The sequence below is a fragment of the Ceratosolen solmsi genome, unplaced genomic scaffold (genome assembly GCF_000503995.2).
Source record: "Ceratosolen solmsi marchali unplaced genomic scaffold, CerSol_1.0 scaffold10, whole genome shotgun sequence".
NCBI classification, from domain to species: Eukaryota; Metazoa; Arthropoda; class Insecta; order Hymenoptera; family Agaonidae; genus Ceratosolen; species Ceratosolen solmsi.
The window spans coordinates 25,020,358-25,046,529 of record NW_011948412.1 but is presented as its reverse complement, the minus strand read 5'-3'; the positions used below and the strand labels follow the sequence as shown (position 1 = coordinate 25,046,529).

The 26,172-nt window shown below is 25.0% G+C and overlaps 1 protein-coding gene across 1 annotated transcript; it reads left to right on the top strand.

Moving 5' to 3' along the window:
* Positions 1–335: 335 nt before the first annotated feature.
* On the top strand, positions 336–17,465 carry LOC105366381 (otopetrin-3). The gene is given in 10 exon segments (XM_011504806.1): positions 336–521; positions 1,112–1,359; positions 3,802–4,007; positions 7,453–7,614; positions 9,475–9,819; positions 10,475–10,557; positions 10,559–10,696; positions 12,240–12,373; positions 15,288–15,520; positions 17,059–17,465. Coding segments are annotated over 10 exon segments (2,016 nt in total). The 5' UTR covers positions 336–348; the 3' UTR covers positions 17,353–17,465.
* Positions 17,466–26,172: the final 8,707 nt, after the last annotated feature.

The following is a 26,172-nucleotide window of genomic DNA, read 5'->3' as shown; positions in this document are numbered from 1 at the left end:
TCAACAGTTTACTATTAGTGTTGATATCGATTAATATATAATTCTTTTTGAATCCTGTAAAAAGAAAATATTGTTTTTAAATAAAATATATTTCGCTCTATTTTGTTACCATTATAGAACTCTATCGATAAAAGTAAAAGACACTCATATTAATACACAGAGTATTTAATAATGTTCAATAAAAAAATTTTTTAAAATATTATAATAAGAGATTCTTATATTACTCAAACGCTTTCTGCAATATTCATTATTTCATTATTTATTAAAAAAAAAAAAGAATCATGTTAATATCATTCAAATATTAACAAAAGGTTTTATTTTTTATAAAGAAATGGTGCATCTGCGAGAATGCAGCAAACAACATCTGGAAATACACATCTGAGTGTCCAAGCGACGCAAGTCGTACCAGTTGATTCAGAAATGAACGAGGGTGTTTCTTTTCAACGTGGCCGGTCACAAAGTTTCCGACGACAAAGTATCTCTTTGAATACTGTCATTAATCATAGAAGAGCGCTTTTTGGGTAAATATCGTCACTATTCTTACAATCAAACATAAATTTTATATATCTAAAGAGCTTAACATTAATACAAAAAATAAATAATTTATTAATAGACTTTAATACTGTTAAAACGTCAATTGAATGAATCATATTATGAATAAATAACAAAGTAACTATGTTTATTCAAAGCTTTATTTGTTGTCTATTTCTATAGTATGATCTTATACTATATTTGAAATCTAATTGATGAATAAAATTAACTATATGGTTGCCCAACTATTAATTGACACTGGTTTTGGGGTATTGCTAATTAAATCACACTATGCACTTTTTATCCTCGTTTCAAAGGATATAAGTTGACACTTGTTTGCAAAATTAAGGGGACAACTTTTTAATTACAAACTGCCTCTATTTTGTTAAATTAATACCCTCAGATAATGTTTTAAAAACTATCAAATAACAAGTCCTTTCGTAATTCTAGTCAATTATATAGTCTATCCTCATCATAGATCTGAAATTCATTTTATTTACCATCATTCGTCCATAAACAAAGTAATTACGAATTTTCGTAAATAATTAATGAAATGCAATTATTAATTAATATTTTATAGGGCTCTCCTTACGGGCCTCGGCAGTAATATGTCACTACCATCTTGTGTGACACACGACCAAGAGCACCCAGGTCAAGCCAGAGAATCTGAGATAACAACTACAACACCGATTTCATCGACATTTTGTCCTACAAACCACCAGAAAACTAAGCATGACGGTGAATCCACCCATTGTAAACCTATGCTTCTACAACTAACACCAATTGATACCACTACCACTCCATTAAGCAGCCTAGATATTCAAAAAGGTATTTTCTTATACTTTTCTTTTTAGTTGTTTAATATTCAGATATCAATTTTCATTATTTTAATTTATAAAAATACATTAAATGTATGAATATTAATTATCTGGGTAAGATTGACTTTCATGTAATAACAATAATAATTGGTATTTACGTTTATATCTAAAATAAATAATTTTGTATAAAAATATAATTAGACTTAATGTTACGATTCTCGATATATGAAATTTATTATTATTATGAATTTATTATTATTATTATTATTATTATTATTAATTTATTATTATTATTATTATGAAATTTATTTAGTTATTAGTACTAAACTTATTATCTCTTATAAATACACTCATTGTCACATATATACTTATACGATATATACAATCAATTATGCACTCAAGCTTGGCATTGTTCTGTCCTCATTAAAAATTGCTGCTTTCACTAGGTTCCTTTAGAGGAATTTTTATCGAAGCGTTTCAAAATTACAATCTTAATATACCTTTAAACTTTACTTAATCTATATACTACGTATATCTTTCTATATCGTTTATTTCGGTTTATAGCAAGGACAATATTAAAATACAGACACTTCTATATAAAAGTACAATAAATTTGGATTATGAAAAAATTTTTGACAATAATATAGATATATAATTTTCTGTTTAACAATTTTTTCTCTTAATCATCTTCTTAATAATAAAAAATCTCTTTGATACCTATAATTATAACCAAATATACTTATAATTAAAAAATATAGATTTAAAAATTTTTTTTTCTCATTATAAAATGATTCCTTGTCGTATGAAGTTCATCGATGGATCGTAAGAACTACATATTATTTATGATATATTTAAATATTTGTTTTAATTAGTAAAAGATGAATTGCGTTAAATAGAAAAATTATAAAAGAAAAGAACATTCAGTTTTCTTCAATATATTCATTATCTCTCTATATCAAATATCTCCCTTTAGTCTTTTGAAACAGAGGGAAAAGAGCGTTAAGTTTAATGATTCAGTCCATGTAGTAACACAAAAAACTCCGTAGATAATGCTGTCTAGAAAGGAAACTTTTCTACCCAGAAAGAATCTACCGCTAAATTAAATCTTTATTAATTTTGGAATTTATATTTATATTTAAAGTAAATTTTTTTAGTTCCCTAAGTTATTAGTGAATAGAATATAAAAATCGGCTGAATAAAAAATAAATTTATTTAAGATAATATGCAGATTTCATTTTTTATTTCTCTTTTATACTTTGCACTGGATAAAAGATTTTACACTTTCTTTCATGTTTAATAGCCTCATCATTGTATACTTGCAATATACTTTTTAACTTCTTCCAGCGCTTTATTGTAGGATTCTTAACCCCTCGATTAAAGGTGTTGATCACAAGAAAATACTTTGCAACCAACCTCAAGCATCACTAGGGTTCGACTGCGATGTCGACATGCAAAGTCAAAATTTGAATGAAATCACGTAACGTTGTATAAGAGAGGCAAATTTCAGCACGATTCTGTAAAAGAAATAATATCAAAGTTCCATAAAAATTAATATGAATCTAAATTTATTTTAAAGTACATAATTTGTATATTAAAATACTATATATTAAAATACTATACTATGGAGCTGCACTTGCTAATTTGAAGCTTACTTAAATTTACTTAATGTAAACATTTTTCATGCTCATTTTAATCAGATAATATATTTGAATTTAGTTCAATACTTCAACTATTATATAAACTTATTTTTCATTTTCAATTATTAATTAAAAAAAGTTCTATTTAGGTAGAAATTAAATTAAATTCGTGTATTAATGGAAAAATATTCAACTTATTTTTAACTAATATAAATATTACGAATTGTGGATAAAGTCCAAATTTCAATTATATATATCAATGTAGATATCTTATTGTTATTTACTATTCTTATTTTTAAAATACAAATCATATTTTTTTTTCATACGTTGTACATATTACATAGTATAAGCATTTTTTAAAAGAAATTATTTAATAAATACTTCTGTTGTATTTTTATAATTAGTTATTGTTTTCACTTTAAAAATTGTTCATAAACTTTTATCAAGGGCTTAATTCAACATTAAGTACTAAATTTATATTATATATATTACAAAAACCAACAACATAATTGTAAATGGTAAGCATTTTTAATGTTATGGTATCATATTGTTTCGCTCATATTTCTTAATTTACTAAATATGCAATAACATGTCTCACATTATTACGATTATTAGATCATCGATAATATTTACTGCAGTTAAATCGGTTCATCTTCTCACTCTTCAATAGTAATAGTAAGCTTGAATCATTCCCAACTCAATAATATTGATAACAATGTATAATTTACACATACTGGTTCTCGACACATTGCTAGAAATGGAAAAGTGAAAGACAGTTGATCAATAAACCTAAAATTTCGACTTGACCAGGTGAGATGGCATAACCCTTGGTAAAATTCACGTTTCAGAGAAACTGCCAGTTGAGCCAATAACCAGGCTAACGTCCCGACACCAGCGGCAGCAGCATGCGGAACTAATGTCAAGTATTAGTACTCTGTACGCGAAACTTCTCGTCGTCGTAGGCGTGGCCGTCCCGGTCACCGCTAGTGTAAGTCAGCAGGTGCCTGCAGCCTTGAATCAGGTAAGCACCTGATGCCAGTCTGCAATTAATGCTGTACTCGACTTAAAGCGGCTATGATTACCTTAAGGAAATCTAGACAAAATTATCTTATGACAGTATTTAACGTAAAATTAATATTTTATCTTCAATTAACTAAAAAGTTAAATATTTCTGTCATTTTTATATATTTTACTTATGTATATTTTTATATTTTTTATATAGAAATATATTACAAATATTATAGTAGCAATATTTAAAACTGAAACAATTTTAAAATAAATACTATTCACAATAAAAATTCTATTAAACTTAATTTAACTTAATTTAATATATTTGGAAAGAGATCCATTAAAATATAAAAGAAATTCAAAAAATAGTATTTAAAATTACTTTATATGCAATATACATAGATGAAATATTACTTGTGTTATTATTTTCTTTAGAAAAGAGTAAAAAAAGTGTAAAAGTATTTATTTTTTATGAATTTAAAGGTAATAGTCGTTTTTGTGTAATTTAATATCAATAATCATGTTACATTCCAAAAAGCTGTAAACTGACTATAGTTATTACTGCTAATAAAATAAAGTATTTTTCAAACACATTAAATTATAAAATATGACAATATTTTTATCGATATTATTACTATGTTTATAATATTATCCAGTTGGAATATATGCATTATTAATAATTGGCTAAATTACTTTTCGTTTTTATTTTCATGAACTATATATTATTTTTGAAAAATATTTTCTTGCTCTAAAAAACTTTTTTTCTTAATTTTGTATGAAAATTGACATAAATAATTAATTAAAAATCCAATGAAATTGTAATTTACATGTAAGTTTCTTTTCATGCTCAAAATGTTAAAAAACTTTGATTTATGATAAAATCAATTTGTATTTTTCTAATTCATATTTTGTTCTAATCAAATTATATTTTTGATTTGAAATAATTATTCATTATTATTTAGTTTTTAATCATGATTTCGTCTTCTTTTGTTTATCGAATAAGACGACTTGTAAATAGCTGTAAATTCAGATTGTATAGTACACTACTTTGTTATGTATATAGAAAAATCTCATAAATTTCTTCCATAACGTTTATCATATTTTGTTTAAATAATATTATCACATCAAAGGAAAATCATATAATTAAACGCGATAAATTACATTCTTCTATAACCACAATTACACTTTAATCACTTTATTTAATTAATTGTTTGTAAATAATTATAATACGATTTTAAATAATGATACGAAATTATAATGTCGTGAACTATCATAAAATGATTTTGAATTCTATGGTATGGAAAATAAATAATGAACTTGTACACCAAAACTAAAAAGTATTAACTTCCTATTGGTAATATAATATTCAAAGTATATAATTGTTCGAGCTGTAAACTTAGGAATCATATCATTTATAATGACATTGAAATAAAATTAATAATTGTAATGAAAATGTCATTAATTGTACAAAATGTGAATTAATGAAGAAGGATGAAATATTTGTTCATCAATTTTCTAAAATTATGAAGATTTTTTTTGTGTATACATACAATTGTATAATAAAATCTTTTGTTTTTAAACGACAATAATTGAAAAGAAAATTAGTTTAGGATATAATTGAACAACTTGTGCCTTCTAAATCCTTCAATTACTTATTGAATACTTATTAAGAATATTACTAATTATGCAAAAGTTATTTATTTATTTGTTAATATATTGCTTAATTATAAATAATATTATGGGTTCAATAATAAAACTTCTTTATATGTTTAGATAGAGAGCATATGACTAATATTATTATTTATTATACTTTATACAATTTTAACATTAACTTTAAGTTTAGAATGTGCATAATTAAGACAACAGCTGTTAAGGTATTAAATTTTATATCGTATATTATATAATTATGAAGTATTAAAATTTAGAATCATAATTCGGCACTGAAAAATAGATAATCGGTAAATTACACATATCAATTTTAAAATATTAGAATATTAAAGATGTATTTATAAATACTACCAATTTTAATAGTACTCCAAAATAATATATAATTATTACACTTAGGCTACTACTAACAGACAGAATTTCTACTAACCATTATAATATTCCATATTATATAACTTTAAAAAACACATGTTAGTAAGTGTTGATATTTTGAAAATGTTAGATTGAATACAGAAGGATTGTAAATGCATAAAATAATAAAATAATTTGAAATAAATTTGAATAAACATTTCTATAAGCCTTCGTATACATATTGATTATATTTATTAGAAAAATAAGTGAAATTAAAACAATCTAATATTTTGTCGAACGATATTATCATGGCGCATCAATTGGATATCGTTATCAAATTTGATTATTTATCTATGTAGAATTATTCCTGAAAATAAAAAAGTGGAATTACAATAACAAATAATTAATTTTGATATAATTAGTTTAGAATATTGAATATTCAACAAAATAGTTGAATATTTCAGTAAATATTTTTAAAACATAAGTTAGAGATAAATCTATATAAGCTCTGTATATAAGATAAAAGCCAATGAACCTCAGTGATAAAAACTGTGTACGAGAGCTATAGGCAATGCGCCTATAATATTTTCCTATCAAATTTAATTATTGAAAATATCTAGTACCATCGCAGAAGTAAGATCGTATGTCGCAAATTTAAATAAACTTAAAATTCAATTACTATTTTTTTACAGTATTTATTTCGTAGCTTTAAATTTGCTATTAAAAAATATTAAATAAAACATTGTTAAAGAAAGTTTTGTTATAGAAGGCTTTGAAAAATTTAATTTAATTTGATAAAATATTTTAAACTAAAACTCCTCAATCTTTATAATCATTTATATAAAGCCAATTTAATAAGAAAGATTATAAACAACTCCATTATAAGTAATGAAACTCAAAATATTAAAAATTTGATGCAATAATAATTTGTTGAAAAAAAAGAATGATCGCATCTACAAATACACAAATTTTTCTTATAGAAAACAGTTTCCACATACATGTGTGTATGTTTTTGTATACATAATTTTATACTTCTTTAGTTTTATATTGCAAATTATATTATACTATTTATATTACATTAAATATTAGATTTTTTCAAATCATTAAATGTTTGAATATTAAGCTTAGATATTTATGCATATAGAATGATTGAATATTCTCCTTTTTTATTATGCCTAAAACGCATAGAATTGTTTATCACATATTAACATTAATATTAATATAATTAACATTAATACCTAAGTGTGAAGTAAATTTAGAAATTGTATGAAATTTAAAAAATTGTAATTTCTATAAATTTTTAAGTATTTATAACCGGACTCAACTACAAAGGTTGTTATGATTTAGCTTTATAAAGCGTTTGACATAATTAATTTTTTACAGAATTTTATTCATGTTGTGATAAATGAATACAAATGGTTTTGACGAAGATTTCTTTTTAGGGATTTTATCTCTATCTATATTTGGCGAGTGTCTCGTTTGTCGTAACCATGTATACTACACTAATACGTGACAAAGCACTAAAAAAAATGATTGTAAAACACGTCAAACAGCAGAATACATATACTTTCGGAGAAAATGGGACAAGTATACATACATTCCAGGTAAGATATTCAAATAAATTTTTAAATAAATTGAAAACCACAAAGATTATTTTATTTATTTTGAATTATTTTTAAGATCGCTTAAATAGAAGATATCATAAAGATGTCATAAATAAATTCAATGTTCTTACAATAAATGTTAAAATGATTCTTTATTGATAAAACATGTTTAGAATATAGAAATAAATAAATACTCAACAATATTTTGTATTTATTGTACTTAATAATTGAATTTAATTAATTACATTGATTATTTAATTAGATTAATAAATACATTTGAAAAAACTATTACAAATTTAAACCAAACCTTTAGCAGTATATTATGTAAATGAAGCCTCAAAATAGCGTATAATTGTAGAAATACATAATTAAAGTAAATTAAAACTTTAAAATACTACAGTGCAATATACTATCACAATAATTAAAAAAAGAAAATGAAAATATAAAATTTTAATTAATAGAAGAAAGAAAAAATATACAAGTACCCTTACTTAATTATTACATATATATGAATTGAAGCACGCAAAAGTAAAAACTTTTATATACCAATGAAAATGAAAATTAGTTGGTATATTATTATTTGCTATAAGATGTACTATAATGAGTATTTTTCAACAAGTTTCTTTTTTTAATAATGATTCGTTTACAGATTTTTTAAAAAATTTGATCTGATCTGAAAAACAATGTTTTTTTATAAAATTAAATCTATAATCTTGTATCATAATATATGTATTTATAATATTAAAAGAAATATTAAAAATTATTTAATTAATTTATTATTTATTTATGACATTCTTGATACCTAATAAGCAATATAAAAGAAATATAGATCAACGTATAATTAAAAAGTCTTACGGCTTTCTATTGTGATAAGTTTTAAATGTGTTATTAAGAAACTTCTCCGTTCTTTGCAAATCTATGTTTTCTATTTTACTCTCCATTACTTTAGAAAAAAAAATAATAATAATACTGAGCTATATTACAGATATTTTATTCTATTATTTATTATATTAAATTATTTTATATCTGTATAAATATGTTAAAAAATTTTTTGTAAATAATTTTTCAAAAGTTTAATTTCCAATTTTAATATTTTACTATTTATGTACTCTAAAGATAGTTTTTTAAAAATATTATTTTGCAAAAATATTTACAATAGAAATTATGATATATTAGTAAATATATACACTTTATAAGTAATGGTAAATACTTTTCTTCAAGCAATTTATTATTGGTAAAATATAAAAAAATTAGTTTTATTAATGTTTAGTCATCTTCTTTTTCTAAGGTTCAAATGTACTACCTTTTAACATCATCTCACCATCTCAAAATTATTGGTTTAAAAATATAAACAAAAACATATTATTTATACTCTAAACTATATTATTATATATTTTAATTATAATTTTCATTATACTATTAATTTATTATTCATAATATTTATATTAAATCCTTATAAAATATACCGCGAATACTTTTTTTATTCTTCTGTACCAATTCACTTCAATTCAATTCTTTTACCCCATTGAAAACTAGATTTTTCATTTTTTAATAGATTTTAAAAATATTATCATTTATATAAATTGTGCTGTATTATTAAGATCGGCGAAATTTTAATTATTGCTACATAACAAGATTAATATCCAGTTCTCGACTACACTTGTGAAGCTGAACGCTGATTAATGATATCATACATAATAGTATAAGCGGTTGGCTTTGATTTCTAAAACTTCTCGATCAACAATTACGAAAATTATTCTTTTCATTATCATTAATAATTAAGATCGGAGTCAAGAAAGCGGGTAAAGAAAACAAAAAGAAAATACCAGTCAATACAAACCTTCCAACTTATCTCAGTAGCAACAACACATTAACGCAGGCCCGTGCAAATGTTCTAAGCTCCAAAAGCATCAAAAACAGCCACTGAGATCCCGTCACACCCAACAATACGGAAGCTTCTGCTTGCGCCTCGGCACCGTCGGCTTCGGTGCCGGCGGCCTCGTATTCACAGGCCTCCAGATCGGTGCTGAAATCGCCTCGGGACCGATAAGGGCTATCATACCAGCTGCACGCTTCCTCCTCGTCACGGCCCAGATGCATTTCATATTTCTCAACAGTAAAGACCTCGTGTTGACGCGTCATGAGGCGCTCGCTAAGCTCGGTCTCATGCATCTCATCGCCACCAACATTTGCGAGTGGTTACAGGTATTTCGTTGGTTCTTTAAGTGGTTTTCCCGGAGCCACGTATAGGGGCATGTTAAGTTGTTTTACTCCCCGAACATATTTCTTTTATATTTTTAATAATTAGTAGAGTAGAATATTTTTTTCTAAATCCGCAAAGTAAATTGGTGAGAGGGAGGAATAATAAAAATTGGAGAATATGCTATACTTGGATGCAATTATTGAAACAACTTGTATAATATAAATTCTATTCAGTCATTAATTTACTTAAAAAAAAATATTAATTTTAAACTTAATTTTTATTGTTTCATATGTCATATATGTAGGAAAGGAATAAAGATAGTATGATCAACACATGAAAGTAAACTTTTATGCAGTAAAATTTATCTAAGATTATAATAAATAATACAATTTATATTACCCACTATTAGAAATACATGACATTTAAGATCAAGAGTTGCTTATAAGAAAAAAAATCTGCAATTAAATTATCTTTATAAAACGTTAGCTCTCATTATGACTTCCTTCAATAGTAAAAATTGATGCCGCAACTGCCGTTCGAAAATATTAAGTCGACTTATAGAAAAGATCTTATAACGCACCTACGCTCAATTTGCGTTGAAAGCATCAAAAGTTGCACGTCTCCCTATAATTGGCTAAGAGAAGCGGCTTTTGCCAGGCTCTGGTAGAGGAGACGCAGTACGAAATCGACCAACTAGAACACGCGCACGAGGGCGACGATGGCATCCTCCGTAAACTGCTTCGAGTTCAGCCTTATATGCGCCGTCATACTCTTTGAAATGTGGAAGCGGGTGGACGAGCGACACCGAGTCGAAGCAGCCTGCACTTACACTGCCAGGTCTATGCACCAACTGAGCATCGATTGCGGTAGTGCCCATAGGTAAATTGTGCACTCAGATCTTTTTCTATTGAGCCCTTTATCATTACGTCGACTACGAAATTATGGGATAGATCCATTCACGACAATACCTGATACTAAGATATGCTTCGAATATTTTGAACTTTGAGCTTGTTTTCTATTGATCAAACATTATTTTGCTGCTACTTGGCATTGGTTCGCTTGCGACTCGCCCTAAGCGAGGTATACTTGGGAATATACTTGGTTCTTGAAAAACGATCGTGTTAAAACTCACTTTATAATAACCAAATTTAATAAATTACGTAATTTTTCAAATATTTATATTAATGTATACTTGAAATGATTTATTGCCCATTTATATATTAAAATAAAAGCTTCAGAAAATTTCATTCGCCATCATTTATATTGTGTCGTTGTAAAATTTAGGTAAAAATAATGTAAAAATGCAGACATATTCTATAAAAAAAAATAGACATTTAATTATTAATGACATTGAATCTTTGTAGATTATTCAAACTCTGAATGTCTATATTTTCGTATATGAAAAACTTATTTAATTTAAATAAAAATTCGGATGAAAAGAATCTGACCTATTTATTAATAATATTTTCTACAAATGAATTTGTATAAAATTATTAAGATTTGAAATCTATTATATAGAGATACTATATTATCTTAATTAAATTGTTTTCTAACAGCTAATGCTAATATCCTTCAAAAAATACAATAAAACACTTTATTTTACACTGGAAAATCTAATTTATAAATAGCAAAGCATTAAATTAAAAATTTGCTCAAAAGTTCAAGACCAATTTAGTGTCTCATATATAAAGAAAATTAATTTAAAAAATACCTTCAAAGAAAAGAATTTTAATAAAAAAAATTTAAAAATTTTCTCTATTCATATATTACCGTAATTGTTTATAATTATATTTTCTTTAACAATTTAATTATTACCACATTCCTTAAATTGTAATTTATTTCAAACCCTTACTTTTCAAAGAATTTAAAAAACTATATTTAATTCTTTTCTAAGATTCATATTGTAATAAAAAAATGTTCCCATTATTTTATATGCATATTTTGATTTTATTGCTCATCTGTCAAACAAATAGTAGAAAGTCGTTACATTTCTCGAAACAAACTATAATATTTTATGATTATAAATAAAATAGACAACTCTTATTTTATTTTACAAAATTATTATTATAAAAACTTCGATTCATTTTTCATTTTCTTTTTCAAAAATATCCTTGAAAGAACACTATTTATAACTTTTTCGACTGTGCGATCATTTCAATTTAACAAATTAATTCACCTTAACAATTAAATTCATACCAATAGCTATTAATTTTCTAATTATTAAAATAATATCAAAATAATGACGAGGCAATCAATGATATATAAGTATAATGATAAATTAATGTCTATCTCTATTTATAAATAGATAGCCTTTCTTTCTTACATTTGAAGTTTAATAAATTGTTATACACTATATTTTTAATTTTTACTGTATATTATATCAACTTTCTATTTAATTAAATAAAACCTGTAATTGTTACAGGGGACTTTTTGGAGGTATTTTGGTCGTCGCTGCAACGGTTCTTAGTCTAATTATGTTTTTCGTATTAAAAGAAGCGCAGCCTAAAATGGCTATTCAACAAGTTACATCACTTGAAGTTGCAATACAAATGTCAGGTTAGACTATGTACCTATTTTTCAATATCAGTAGATGCTTCTGACCCTATTCAATTGTGATTAGATTTTGAAAAGGATATATTATAATATTAATATTATATATGACAATATTAAAATTGAACATTAATACAAATTATATTAAAATACATTAAATATTAAAATTAGCTTTAATATTGAGAAACAATCTATTTCAGAATATAATATTTAATTTAAAATATATAAGTAGATTAAAATTTTGATATTGTTACATTGATTATATAAATTTACCGATGCATGTAAAATACCTATGTATGTATATATAAATACACATATATATTTTCCACGATCCTCAAATAATGAATCATAAAAAATAAAATGATTATTATATTAATATTAAATTTGACTATCAATATATATGGAACTTTGTAAAGTACGTAAGTTTCAAATACAAACATAAATGAAAATATATGCTAGATATATTAGTAATATAGGAGTAACTCAAAATACCATAATGTTGCACACTAATTTAAATTGTGAACAAATAGTTGAATTTAAATCGAATAAATCAGGGTTCTCTTATAATTATTATAATATAAAGAGAAAAAATAGTATTTTAATTAAGTAAAGTATTTTTTTATATCGGATAATTTTATTTACAAATGCTTACCGCCGAACTTACTTTAGCAAATAAATAGTTTAGTCTCAATTACTGTTAACTGCTCTTATATAATTTTTCAAGGTTTTACTTTCTTCTATCAACATTTTTTAGTGGCTTCTCCTACTTCATCGATGCACCTCTTATACAATATACAATACAAATTCTGGAGCAGTTTAGGGTTGCATTGAATGGTTTTAAATTTATGCGTACGTTTGATTAGTATGAGTTTTTTCCAAATAACAAATCTTACGTGTCTGTTGTAAAAAAGTCGTATATTATTAATTATTATATTTCATTACTAGTAAATTTTATTAAAGGAATTAATGTATAATAATTACATAATTTCGATACGTAACAAAAACTATTTCTACAATTTTAATTAATGTACGAGCCTAATATGTACCATACTTAATATTAAGTAAGACTTTCAAATATTAATATAATTAAATTTAATATAATTCAAATATAGAATATTAAGTATTACTTTGGAAACATTATTACGCCACAAGAAGATTTTCTTCCTTACATTCATTATTTAATATACTTTTATAAAAATTTACAACAAATTTTATCCAAAATTTTGATTATTTTTATCTTTAGATATTACTTCATTATAATTACATACATTATTTTCATTTATTATCGCATTGGCTTTGTTTATAAATCAACTTAATCTAATATTATTATTAATTTTATACAGTAATGAATAAATGAATAGCTTATTTACATTATATGAAATATTTAAAATAGAAGTAGAGATTTTAATGTTTCTCAATAAATATATAACAAAAACTTTTTATCAATTTCTAAGCATAAAATTTATTTTAACATATAATGTTATAAGCATCAAATTTTATACGTATATATAAATATTTTTTAACATTTGATTCATTGTAAATTGTATGTATATACTGAAAAATGGTCAAAAGTTTTTACAAAAAAATATCTTTAAAATTACACTAAAAAAATTAATCGATCTATAAATGAATTTAATGACTATATAGATGTAAAAATTCAATATATATATAATAAAATAATCAAAATAATTTATATATAAAGTTTAAAAGCAAGACCACAAAATTGTTTTAGTCAACAAGATACGATATAAGATTATATGGGTATATGGTAAGATATATTAATCTCGAAAAAAAATAATAATTATTATAAGAAAAAAATAAATAATAATAATGATTTTAGCAAAACAAATAATTTCATAAAACAATTATGGGATTATGGGAAACTCAAATATGTTAAAAAGTAAATACTAAAACTATTGCAAAAATAAATGTATCAGGAAAAAAATAAAAATTATATCAGATATAAATACATGAAAAAATTATATAAAATAGAAAAAAGCTTGAATTAATAAATGAAAAATTTGTTGGTTGAATATTTTTTATTTCTATTCTAAATATAAATTAAATAAGTATGTATATAGCATAGAGCAGTTAAAGAAATAACAAAATATATGTATTTGAATCTGACAAGCATTATGCGATCCGTTGAAAAGGAAAAAATGTTCAAATCCATGAAACTTGATGTTCGCAACTTATAAAATAAACTTTTTATCAACGATGTTTATGTACAAACCCAGCGTTCATGTGCAATCGAAGTTGCTTACAAAAAATAAAAAACAGATACTTTTCAATTATTGAATCCCTATTCACACAAAAAGCGAGTAAAATATATTATATTCGCTGGAAATCGTTGATTGTCATTTTTTCCTCACTTAGTAAATACTTCACTTGTAAATAATAAATCAATTCCTCTTTGTCTCGAATTGCAACTTTGTGTATATAGATCAATATAGATAGTCTATCTTTTATAGAAAGTTTCATTTTTTAATAATTGTCACAAAAACATACTTTTTATATCAGCAATGTTTTCCAGAGATAACTTATGTACGTTAACTTAATAGTATTCCATTTAAACGCTATTTTACTTATGTATATAAACAGAAACAAACATTCAAATTGTTTATACAATGCAAAACATTTATTATTAAGGCTGTTTATATTGGCATATGCAGAGGAACACTTTTAAAAAATCTGCATACCTACTTACGTGTTTCTACTATTTTCTTAAGGCCTTAAATTTTACAAATCTCATTAGAAAGTAAACTAACCATATCGTACAAAACGAACGAAACAAGGACATATAGTGTTAAATCAGTAAATTAATTAAAGATTAGAAAAGCTTCGAGTAGACGCGGACTTAAAACTAAAAAACTTATATAAACCGGTTGATTAGATGCTTCTAAACATTGATAACCTGCAGGCACAATCGCAGCTATCGTCGGAGCACTGAAGCTTCGTGCTTTAAATTACAAGGAAACGAAGCCACCTCACCTCGATTCCACCCTACTGGCGGCGGCTCAGGCCGGGGTGTATTTGCACTGTCTCTTCGGCACCGTCGGCAGTGTACTAACGCGCGGACCAACCTGGATTCTTTGTCTCGCAGCTGATTTTCTGGCCCTGCTCCAGAGCACCACGCAAACGATACTCATCAAGGTCAGAAAAAGACGGTCTCTGTGGCCATACTAAGGTTGAGCCAGGCTTGCTTTATTTATTATTTTTAGCCGCTTTAACAGTTAAGAATAGATGAAAGTAGAAGAAACGCGCGTATGAAATTCCATATAAATAAAAATTATGTAATTGAAATGGATGTTGGAGAAAAATATAAAAATATTGCCGTAATAGCATTGTACAAATTAGAGACAAAAAACTTTGAGAAATCGAAAACTAACTACATTCAAAGTTAATTTTCTCTCTTCCCGAATAAAGGCTTAGACTCCATTATTCAAATATAAATTGATGAAATGTATGATTAAATAGCTTTTAATTGATAACAGGTATAGAGTTTACAATTTATAGAAACTATAAAATATCTCGTGTTTTGTTCTTATTTAATTCCTTCTAATTGAATATCGTTTAAATGGTACAATAAACGCTCGCTTCTGTACATTGCATAATGCATTTGACAATAATTATCAACAACTTCTACGTACTTATATATAATAATATTAAATATAGCATAGGATTATTTAGAAAATATTAAATGGGTTGGTTAGGATGAAAATTAATGTTGAGAAAAGAAATAAAGTTCTTCCATGATCAATATAATCGATTTTCTAATTAGAATTTTTATAACTACATTGTTACATAATATATTAATTAATAAATCAATCAACTACGAAAGATAAAAAATTAATTTACTTGTTTTAATATATTAATAATTTTTTATATTAATGAGAAAACGAAATTAAATAAAAATATATTTAATTAAAAAATCGATTCAATATAATTAATTAAATGAGTTTTCATTCACTTGATATTCTAACTGCTATTATTTTAATGTTCAAAACTATATATAAAAATTCCTTTAATTTATTTAATTTATATCTATTAATAATACGTATAAAACACATTTTAATAATGGCGTTAATTGAATTTTATAACTTACAGTTTTATTATATGTATCCGTTGTATACATAATAATAAATTAACAACAATTTTGAATATGTTTTTTTCAAGTATAAATTATGATAAGTATAAGTAAGTATTATAATAAGTATTTTTGAAAAAAGCTAATAAGTATTTTTAAAAAGAGCTATGTATTATTATATCAGTAAAACTTTTCGACTATTTCAAACTTTCAATAAAAGCAATCAGTTTCTTTAATCATTATCAAATTTCGCAACTTATAGTAAAATTGTTTTTGTTCTATTATTAAGTCCAGACTAACAGTAGCACAGTTTCATTACACATTAAATATTTAATTAGTCGCTGCAACCGACTCGTCAAACTAAGAAATATATATACAGCAACTCGTCTTCGGAAACTTTGCCCTCTATCTTTACGAAAAATGAAATTTAGTAATCGTTAAATACAGTCGTCTTGAGTAAAAACTAGAAGTTATTAATGTACTCAGTACGAAGTAACGATACTGCAAAAATAAAAAATATCATCCTTAAGATAGAGTCAAAGCGATCGATTTTGTTTGTCATAGTATAGGCCTGGGAAAAAAGAAAGCTTTATGTGTATTACAGATCGCTTGGAGAAGGCGCTCGAACTCGCAAGAGAAGCCTGGCAAGGAGTTGATTACATTCCTCATCGTCGTCAATATCGCGATGTGGACGGTAAACACATTGGAGAAGTCGCGTGCCGTTGTCCGTCCTGACCACCTCGAATTCTTCGGTATTTGGGCCTGGACCATCATCACACATGTATCGATGCCTCTCGTCATATTCTATAGATTCCATTCGGCAATCTGCCTGTTTGAGGTGTGGAAGAGTTGCTTCAAATATAAGCCACCTATCGGCGTCGTCGATCCGATCTATTGAAGTGAATTAAATTACTTTTGTGAATTAAGCCAGCGACAACTGACTTTTCATTTATCAAATACAATAACACGCGTCAAACACATATTTGGATTTATAAGATTTCGAGTAACTAGTTTAACGTTTGCTTTGATACTTCTTGGAAAACGTTATTTACAACATACCCGTGGAAATTTCTCGGTACAATTTCTAAAGGTACCGTTGAAGGCTTTACTATAAATAAGATGATATTAAGTTTTACCACAATTTTTTACGAGAAATCGCATTACTCCTCCACCTCCAATACCAATCAACTTATGATTATTCAAATAAATTCTTTATAAACTTTAAAAAGTATTTTATTCTGTAATACTATAACGATAAAAACACATTACTTTTTTTACATTATGTAGCAAAATATATAATTTCGAAACATATTTGTAAATTTTATACAATTCTATAAATTTTCATAATAGAATGAGATTTTTTATATTATAATAATATTTCTATTTAAATTTTGTAATTAAAAAAAATTGATTTTCAATCATTTTAATGAGCAGGCACCATGGATAAATAAAGAAAATAAAATAAATTACATTACACTTTAAACTTATGGGACTCTAAAAACTATGAGATGTTTTATTGTTATTAAAATCATTATTGATTATTTTATGTCATTACCATTAAAAGAGCAATTTTTAATTTTTATAAAATCTTCCAATATACTGATGACATATTATATTTAGTAGAATAAAATAGGTTATTGATGGAAATACTCATATTTAAAGAACAATATTTTTATTATTACAAATTTAGAACAAATATTACTATTATTCACTTTATAATAAAAATGATTAACAACTTTTAAAACTTTAAAACTTTTAAAAAAAACTTTTACTTTTCAAAAGTAAAAAATTTAATGTAGAGCATTCTTTGAAAATCTATACTTTATTACAAATAGATGAGTAATATATTTATATATAAATTAAAAATTAAAAATATATACATCTTAAAAAATTATTAATACAAACGAATACAATTATTATATTATATATAATTCATATTCGTAAAATTATAATAAATTTAAATATTTAACATATTACATGAATTTTATGTTTTCATGTTCGATTTAAGGAAATGATAATAAAAAAAATTTAATATTCAAGTGTATTGTAATATATATTTTATGTTTTAATTTCAATTCACCAAAGATAGAATATTCTTATATTATACATATTAGGTAATATAAGAAAAACACAATATAAAACCAATATTTATAAGCAAATTACAAATAGTGTATAACACTAGAAAGGAAATATTTTTTATTCGAAGTATGGATATCAATGTAAGTTGCATTATGGAAAGTTCCAGTGTCTTGTTTTTATTGATAAATTTAAGTTTATTAAAATGCGTTTCATTAAACAACGCATTTTTAATCAATTTATTGATTCAACCATACAAAGGAATGCTGTAGATATCTTATTGACCCGTACCAATTAATTTAGATCGACAAGTTATAAAATTTGCAAGTTTTGCAATATTTTTCACTTAATATTGTGGTGTAACCAATGATTAAGTTATTAATAAGGCCATAACTATTAAAAAGCCATAGAAGAGATTCGTTGGTAGAGTGAACGGAGTAATCTATCGCCGACAGGTAAGTGAGAGTTAGACAACAGTTTTGTTGCGCAAAAGCTCTAAAATTATAGATTTTTAAAGGAAAAGCAGGATAAAGCAGTTCGCTACGCAAAAGTGCATTTCAGGATGGACAGAAAGAGCTCTGGCAAATTTTTTGTGACTCGACCCCAGATTCCCTAGCGGACAAAGTTGCCTCTCTTATTTTCTGAAAGCTTCTACTAAATGAGACGATTTCAAACATTACAAACACAATGACGTAATAAAATAGCAATTATTTGATAATAATGAATTGTATAAAAAAAAGAATATAATTTTGTACCACATGTAATTGAATATACCTAAACAATTATCTATAATTAAAGAAGATAAAACAAAAACTCTATCTGTGATACACCTACAATATAAGAACTAAGTGTTTCGGTTGCATTTTCGCCGTTTCAATAGTTTCAATATATCATATATTCAATATATTTAATTCATAGATCTAAACAAGCCAAACAAAAAGTTAACTAATCGATGACCTTGACAAATTTGGGGTAAACCAACAACAGAGTCTTCGGTACTTGATCACTCACCATACAAAATAATAATTCGATACAAGCTGAGCACCCCTTTCCATAATCAAAGTAAGCAATGTCGATGCGAAAATACGGGTATGTAGTTTGTACAAACTGTAAATACATTTTCATTGAAAGCGCCAGTAGGTCGGCGAAAGAGCTCTTAGCCTTTGTTGCCCAGACGCGCCTCTGATTTACTTAAGTCTCCCGAGTGCCTCTTAGGCCAGTCAGGCCTTTCGCTTCGTGCATGCGCGTTTGGAAAGCTCGCCGCAAAATTTGTGAAAGATGGGGGTGTAAGTGGCTTGTTGGCATTGCTCTTTACTTCCCGCAAGTTGCCTATGCCCTCGAGAAGCGAGTAAAAAGCACGTTAGCGTCTCTGGCATTTTATTTTTGATGAGAAGACGCAGAAGTGGTTAAAAAGTGGTAGTTTGCCAACATCGCCATTTGGTGACCACCGAGCATCGACCCCTTAATTACGAATTTTCACCTAGGAAAAATACAGTATTAACACTCAATGAAACGGACCGGTGAAAACTAAGTCGTGAATGGCATCGATGCGATCATCGCGTCTTTCTATCAACATAAAATATATTTTTATTTGAGGATAAATATACGCTCTGCAAAACCATAAGCTGCTAAACTAAAATGAACATGAGACATCTAATGAATACTTTCCACATCTTGGATAATCTACATTCACATACAAAAGATTCTGCGTCACTGCAGTTGTGCATTGTTTGTCCATTCGCTTAAATTTTAGTCTGAACTTTAAAAAAATCTAATTATAATATATTTATTTCTAATACAATATTGTTAAAAGATCAGTATTAAATGAAAAAAATTAAATTTCAATAAAATCTTAATAGCAAAATTAAAAATTATATTTACTCACTTCCATGAATCTAATAAATGGTTTTATATATTCAAAAACACTTGCGGATTATAAAAAATTTAATTTGTAAATTATTGTAATATTTAAGCTTTTAAATAGAATTCAATATATTTATTTAGTAAAAGATATAAATTAAAATTATTATTTCATATCAAGTTTCCAAAATAAACATTTATCAATTGTGAAATATCATAGGAAATGAAATACAATCTATAGAAATATAGAAGAAATCTGTTTAATATCATTATTAATGTATTATAACATATTTACGAAGAACATTATAGAAGAAAGGAATATAAACTCAAAATACTCAAAAATTTTGCAACCTAATAAAACTTGAACATCAGCATAAAGGAGATTTCAGTTTATAAGATTTCCTAGAGCTTATAAATTTTATATAATTTAAGAAAAATGGAATAATATTATAATAATAATTTCGAATGAAAGTATCAGGTTGATCATAGCCATCATTGAGTATTATAGCCATTTTTGTAGCGATTAATAAAGCTAATACAAGAAAAGTTCCATATAGCATTCGTTTATAATTAATTTATACTCTTAATAAATTTACAAATAGAAGATTCTTGATATATTATTTTGTATGCTTCCATAACCAAATAAATTTATAACTAAGTTTTATGTACTAGAATACTAAATAATTATATATATATATATATATATAAATAGATATATTATTAATAAATTTCGAACTCTCCTATACAATATTACAAAAAAAAATAAATGTAAAGTATTATAGAATTAATAAAAAAAAAAAATTCAAAATAGCATAATATAATATTGAACATTGCTAGTCAACAATTTCTCTTTTTTCAAACTTGTATTATAATATGAAAATCAAGAATTACATTTATATTCCTTTTTAATTAATACTAAGATCAGACAATATTTTGTGGGCTTCTTTCTTACGAATAAAGTGGATTCGCTACAACAGTATATTGATACTTTTGTATCATTTCACCGCACGGAACGATTCATTCAAATTCTACTTGAAACTATTAAAAAGTTGTATTTACACAGCTTCAGCGGACCATTGTTTCTATTTTAATACAAATGAAGTTTAGTAGAAATTGCTTTAGTTCTTAAGAGAAAACGTATATACAATAAAGCTGTACTGATATAAAATTTTCTCAATTATCACACAAGCTTGTGTTAAAACAATATCTATCTTTTACAAAAGCATGAAATCAGTTTAAATAACGCAGGGTCATTTTCAGATTTTTAAGCCTTTAATTAAATTTTAAACTTAATTTTATAATATAATTATTATTATAAAATAATTCTATTTATAAAACATATTTACATGCAAATTGAAATATATAATACAATAAACGTTGAAATAGCTAATTAAACAAATATTCCTTTTCATGTATGAAAAGTATATAAAATTAATAATTAATTTAGATTGAAATTCAGGCTTGTTTAAAAAATTTTAATTATTTTTCATTGTTACATAAATGATTATATTATCCACAAAGTTTATTAGTATTAAAAAAATTATTTTATTATTAAAATATTTGTCTTCCACAATGAATAATCTACATATAAAATATAATAAATATAAGATATTATTTTAATAGAAATGAAATATTTAAGTAATTAAATTTTGAATAATTAAATACAAATATATATAATTTTTTAAGAGTGTTTATTAAATATTTTATTTTGAAAATTTAATAGTACTCCAACATATATTATGAAATATATAAATGCTTGCTTTAGATAATTATCAAATTTACGTTTTTATCAATGGAAAATATTACTTTTAAAATTAAGTTTTTCTACGTCTAATAGCAATGTACATTTGAATGTAGATAATAATCTTCAATTTCATGAAGTATAAATAACTATCCTACTATTTATGAAATTAAAATAAAACATACTAATTTCCTAATTTTGAGAATGAATATTTTAATCAATATATGAAATATTATGTAGCTTAAAATAAAAATGAAATTTATATTTATGTTCACAACGTTTGCTTATTTTTTAATTTTAAATTGTGTACAATTGAAGCAACTATCGCAATAAATATGCATAATTTCAATATAACATAATAAGTAGAAAAAACTTTCAATTAAATTTTTTATTAAACTTATTAAATTTTTGTTTCTCTTAATTTATATAAAAATTTTATTTATTATGTTTATTATTAATAATTCTGTCGGTACATTATTCGTTATTATACAATCTACACTTTAATCAAATTGATTGAAGCAAATGGATACTTTTTTAACATACTAAAAATTTTATAATAGTGGAGTACAAAATTACTATTATTAAAAAATTATAAACGCATTAATTTCTCAAAAATCCCTTTCGTAACATTTTTTAATGTTATATTATTAATGTTATATTTTTACAAAGTTTTTTATAGCGTTGCAATGAATTATGTGTAACATAAGCAATTAAATATATTTCTGAAATCCATAGTAATAGCAATAAATTGACAGCTGATATATCTATATAGAAGACGTAACTTTACTTATGAATTTTTAAATTGCAGTCATCCTTTCAAATTCCCTATTCACACAAATAATAGCTTCATGCACTACGCAATTATAGATATTCGGTAAGTGTTTCATAGCATACGTAACAGACTTGACGCAAGGCCAGAAACTCGATCATATATACCTCTCTATTTCAAATCAAAACATTGTACCATGTACAATATTAAAAACAAACGCCGAATACTAAGATGTATATCATAAATTATTCTGTGATATATTTAGAATTACAATATTATAATTTAGTGCATTTTCACTTTTTTCAGTGTGATATAAAAACATTATTCAATATGCATTTGAAAAGAAATTAAATTTTACGTTTGATTAAGTAATTATCTTTAATCATGTTTTATGCATATTTAATAACGTTTAAATAATAGTGTTGCAAATAATGTTACCTCATTTTAAGAAATTGTAATGAAGTTCGTGGTTTGACGGTTTGTCGAATGAATGACAGTAACGTAGCGAGGCATGAAATAAAATAATTAATAAATTATCACCAAAAATATTATTAGGCGATAAATATAATAATTTTAAAGCAACAAATACCCAGCTAAGCTAAGCCATTTTTTAATGATAATTTAAAGACCTGTAAATCTACACTTTGTGGAGACAAGGTATTTCGTAATTGATACTCATCCGTCAAGAACATTGCTTATTTAAATATTTTCCTTCCTCGTATCTTCCTATCCTCTTCCCACCCATCTTCCCACAATTTCTCAAGACCACTAGATAGCTATTCAGAACAATCCAATTAATCGTACCTATACTCGGAAAGATCGATTTTCAAGCAGAACTAAAAGTAAAAGAAAAGTATGATAGATGCACCTTCGGCAATGTAAAATAAGCTGATATCTGCAGACGACTTATCCACGGCTAAATGCATTGAATGTCATCGCACCTGGTATGTCGCGAATGGCGGTGGGGGGTTGTCATTGGGTTGGCGAGGCGACAAGACGAATGAAGAATTGTGAGAGAAATGTCTGTTGTGGAAGTCGCGCGCCATCCATTGTGCGTTGTAAATATGAAGCCAGGGGCCGAAGAGTAACAGGCCTGTCGACCTGTGTTTGGCGAACGTATTAACGACTTGCGTTTCGCGACATATCAGCAACACATGTGCCTCGCTTTATTTTTAAGTGCCACCGACTCCGCATCCTCCCTCCTCTCCCCCATACTGTTAAACAGCCGAATCAGCGGCCCTCTATTCATTTGTGACTTTTTCTTAATGGTAATTGACAACTGACCTTAATCGGCGCTTTAAAGCTGTATCGACTACTTTCGCCATCGGTCGTTTTCTTCGAAATTTAAAAAGCTATAGCACTCCTAAGCCGGGACTTGTGATTGCACTGTTCCTAGCTGCTTCGGTTTATTTAAGATGTCATTTATTGACATTTATTGAGAGGGCTAATTTTGAAACACTCTGGAATAAGCTTATGGACATGAAATATGTTGATAATACGAATTGAAAAATAATTTTATTTTTTTGTTGGCAAAATTGATATGGATTTTTGTTAATGAATGCGTCGATATAAATAAAGAAATTCTTCTATTTACGAAATACGGACAGAAAAATCCAAATATAATAATAAAATAATAAATTCTAGAATATTCATCGTATCATAAACAAAATAATGATACGAAGGAATAATTGAATTAATTCAATAAATGTAATTAGATATTAATTATCAATTATACAAGAATTTTTAAGCATTACGGAATAAATATTGGCAAATAATAAGTTACATGACCTACTACATATTAAAATAAGAAATTTATCAAAATATTATTATTAAAAAAATCCCGTTAATCAAAAACATTTATTATGAATTTTAAATATATTAAGATTTTATTATATCGATTATGTAAAATTATTGACATCTTTTTGTATTTTATAACGAATGTCTACTTTTCAACATATATTCATTTGCGCATAAATCTTTAAATGACACTTTAATGCACAAAGATATTTAGATAACAAATATTGCCAGAGCATCTGAAAATGGACATCATTATGCGAATTTTAAATCGTTTACATATATTTCATATTTTTATATTCTTTTATAACATTTTGATTGATGTTTATTTTAGTGCAACAATATAAATAAAAGGTAAAATAATACAGTGAAAAATTTGATGAAAAGAATAAGGCATAAATCAGACCAATTTCAAAGTAATCAATAAATAAATATTATATATCTTACTATTGATTCTATATCAATAATTTTAATGTATGAACCTATTTTTGTGTATATCTATAAATTCCATAAAAATATATAAACCAAATTAAAATTAATTAAAAATAGAGTATAAAAGTATTAAGTTGCGAGTATTTGATTAGGTATGCCTATTTTTCATTTTGCCTATCTCCATTGCCAATGGATTTACTTCAATTTTGAATTGATGATAGAAAATTAAATTGCTTTCATGCGTCAATGAACTTCAATTTCATCTTGCTCACGTATCTGTTTCTGATTCAAGAGAGCGCGAACAACTCTTTACAATTTTTGATTGACCGATTAACGTTTGAATATACATTGTCAAATAAATAACAAAAAAATTAATCCGGTTCTTAGTTATAAATATTATAAGATACAAAAATCAAAACAAAAGAAGGATACTTAAAAAGAATATGTACTACATATATTTGCCATAAAAAGTACAGATTAATATATTTACATATGAATATTAAATATACTATCTTTCTAAACACTATTTAGACTCGAATGGATATATATTTTCATATTTGATTAAATAATATTTTAACTACAAAATTTACTTTGATATTACACAGAACTCTTCTATAACAAATTTTATTTAAAGACCAAGAATTGATATTCATTTTTTATTTTATTTAATTTATATAATTAACGTTGAAATTTTTAGTTTTTTTTTTATTTTATATCCAACGCAGAATAGAACAAAATAACAATAAATTAGTTGTTTAATTTCCCTCAATAATATTTTATAAAATTATAAGTTTATAATATATTTAAATTTATATAATTATATATATTTATATATAATATACTTATATATAAACTTAATATTTGAATAAAATATCTTATTAATCAAATATTTATATTATACATCGTCAATCTTAATCAAATAAAAATAAACAGAGCAAATAATTAACTTTTAACAGCGAATTTTTCAATGTGAAGTAATCTATTTTATCTATTTTATAATTATATAACAAAATTCAAGCTGATGTATTAAATCTCATATATAATAT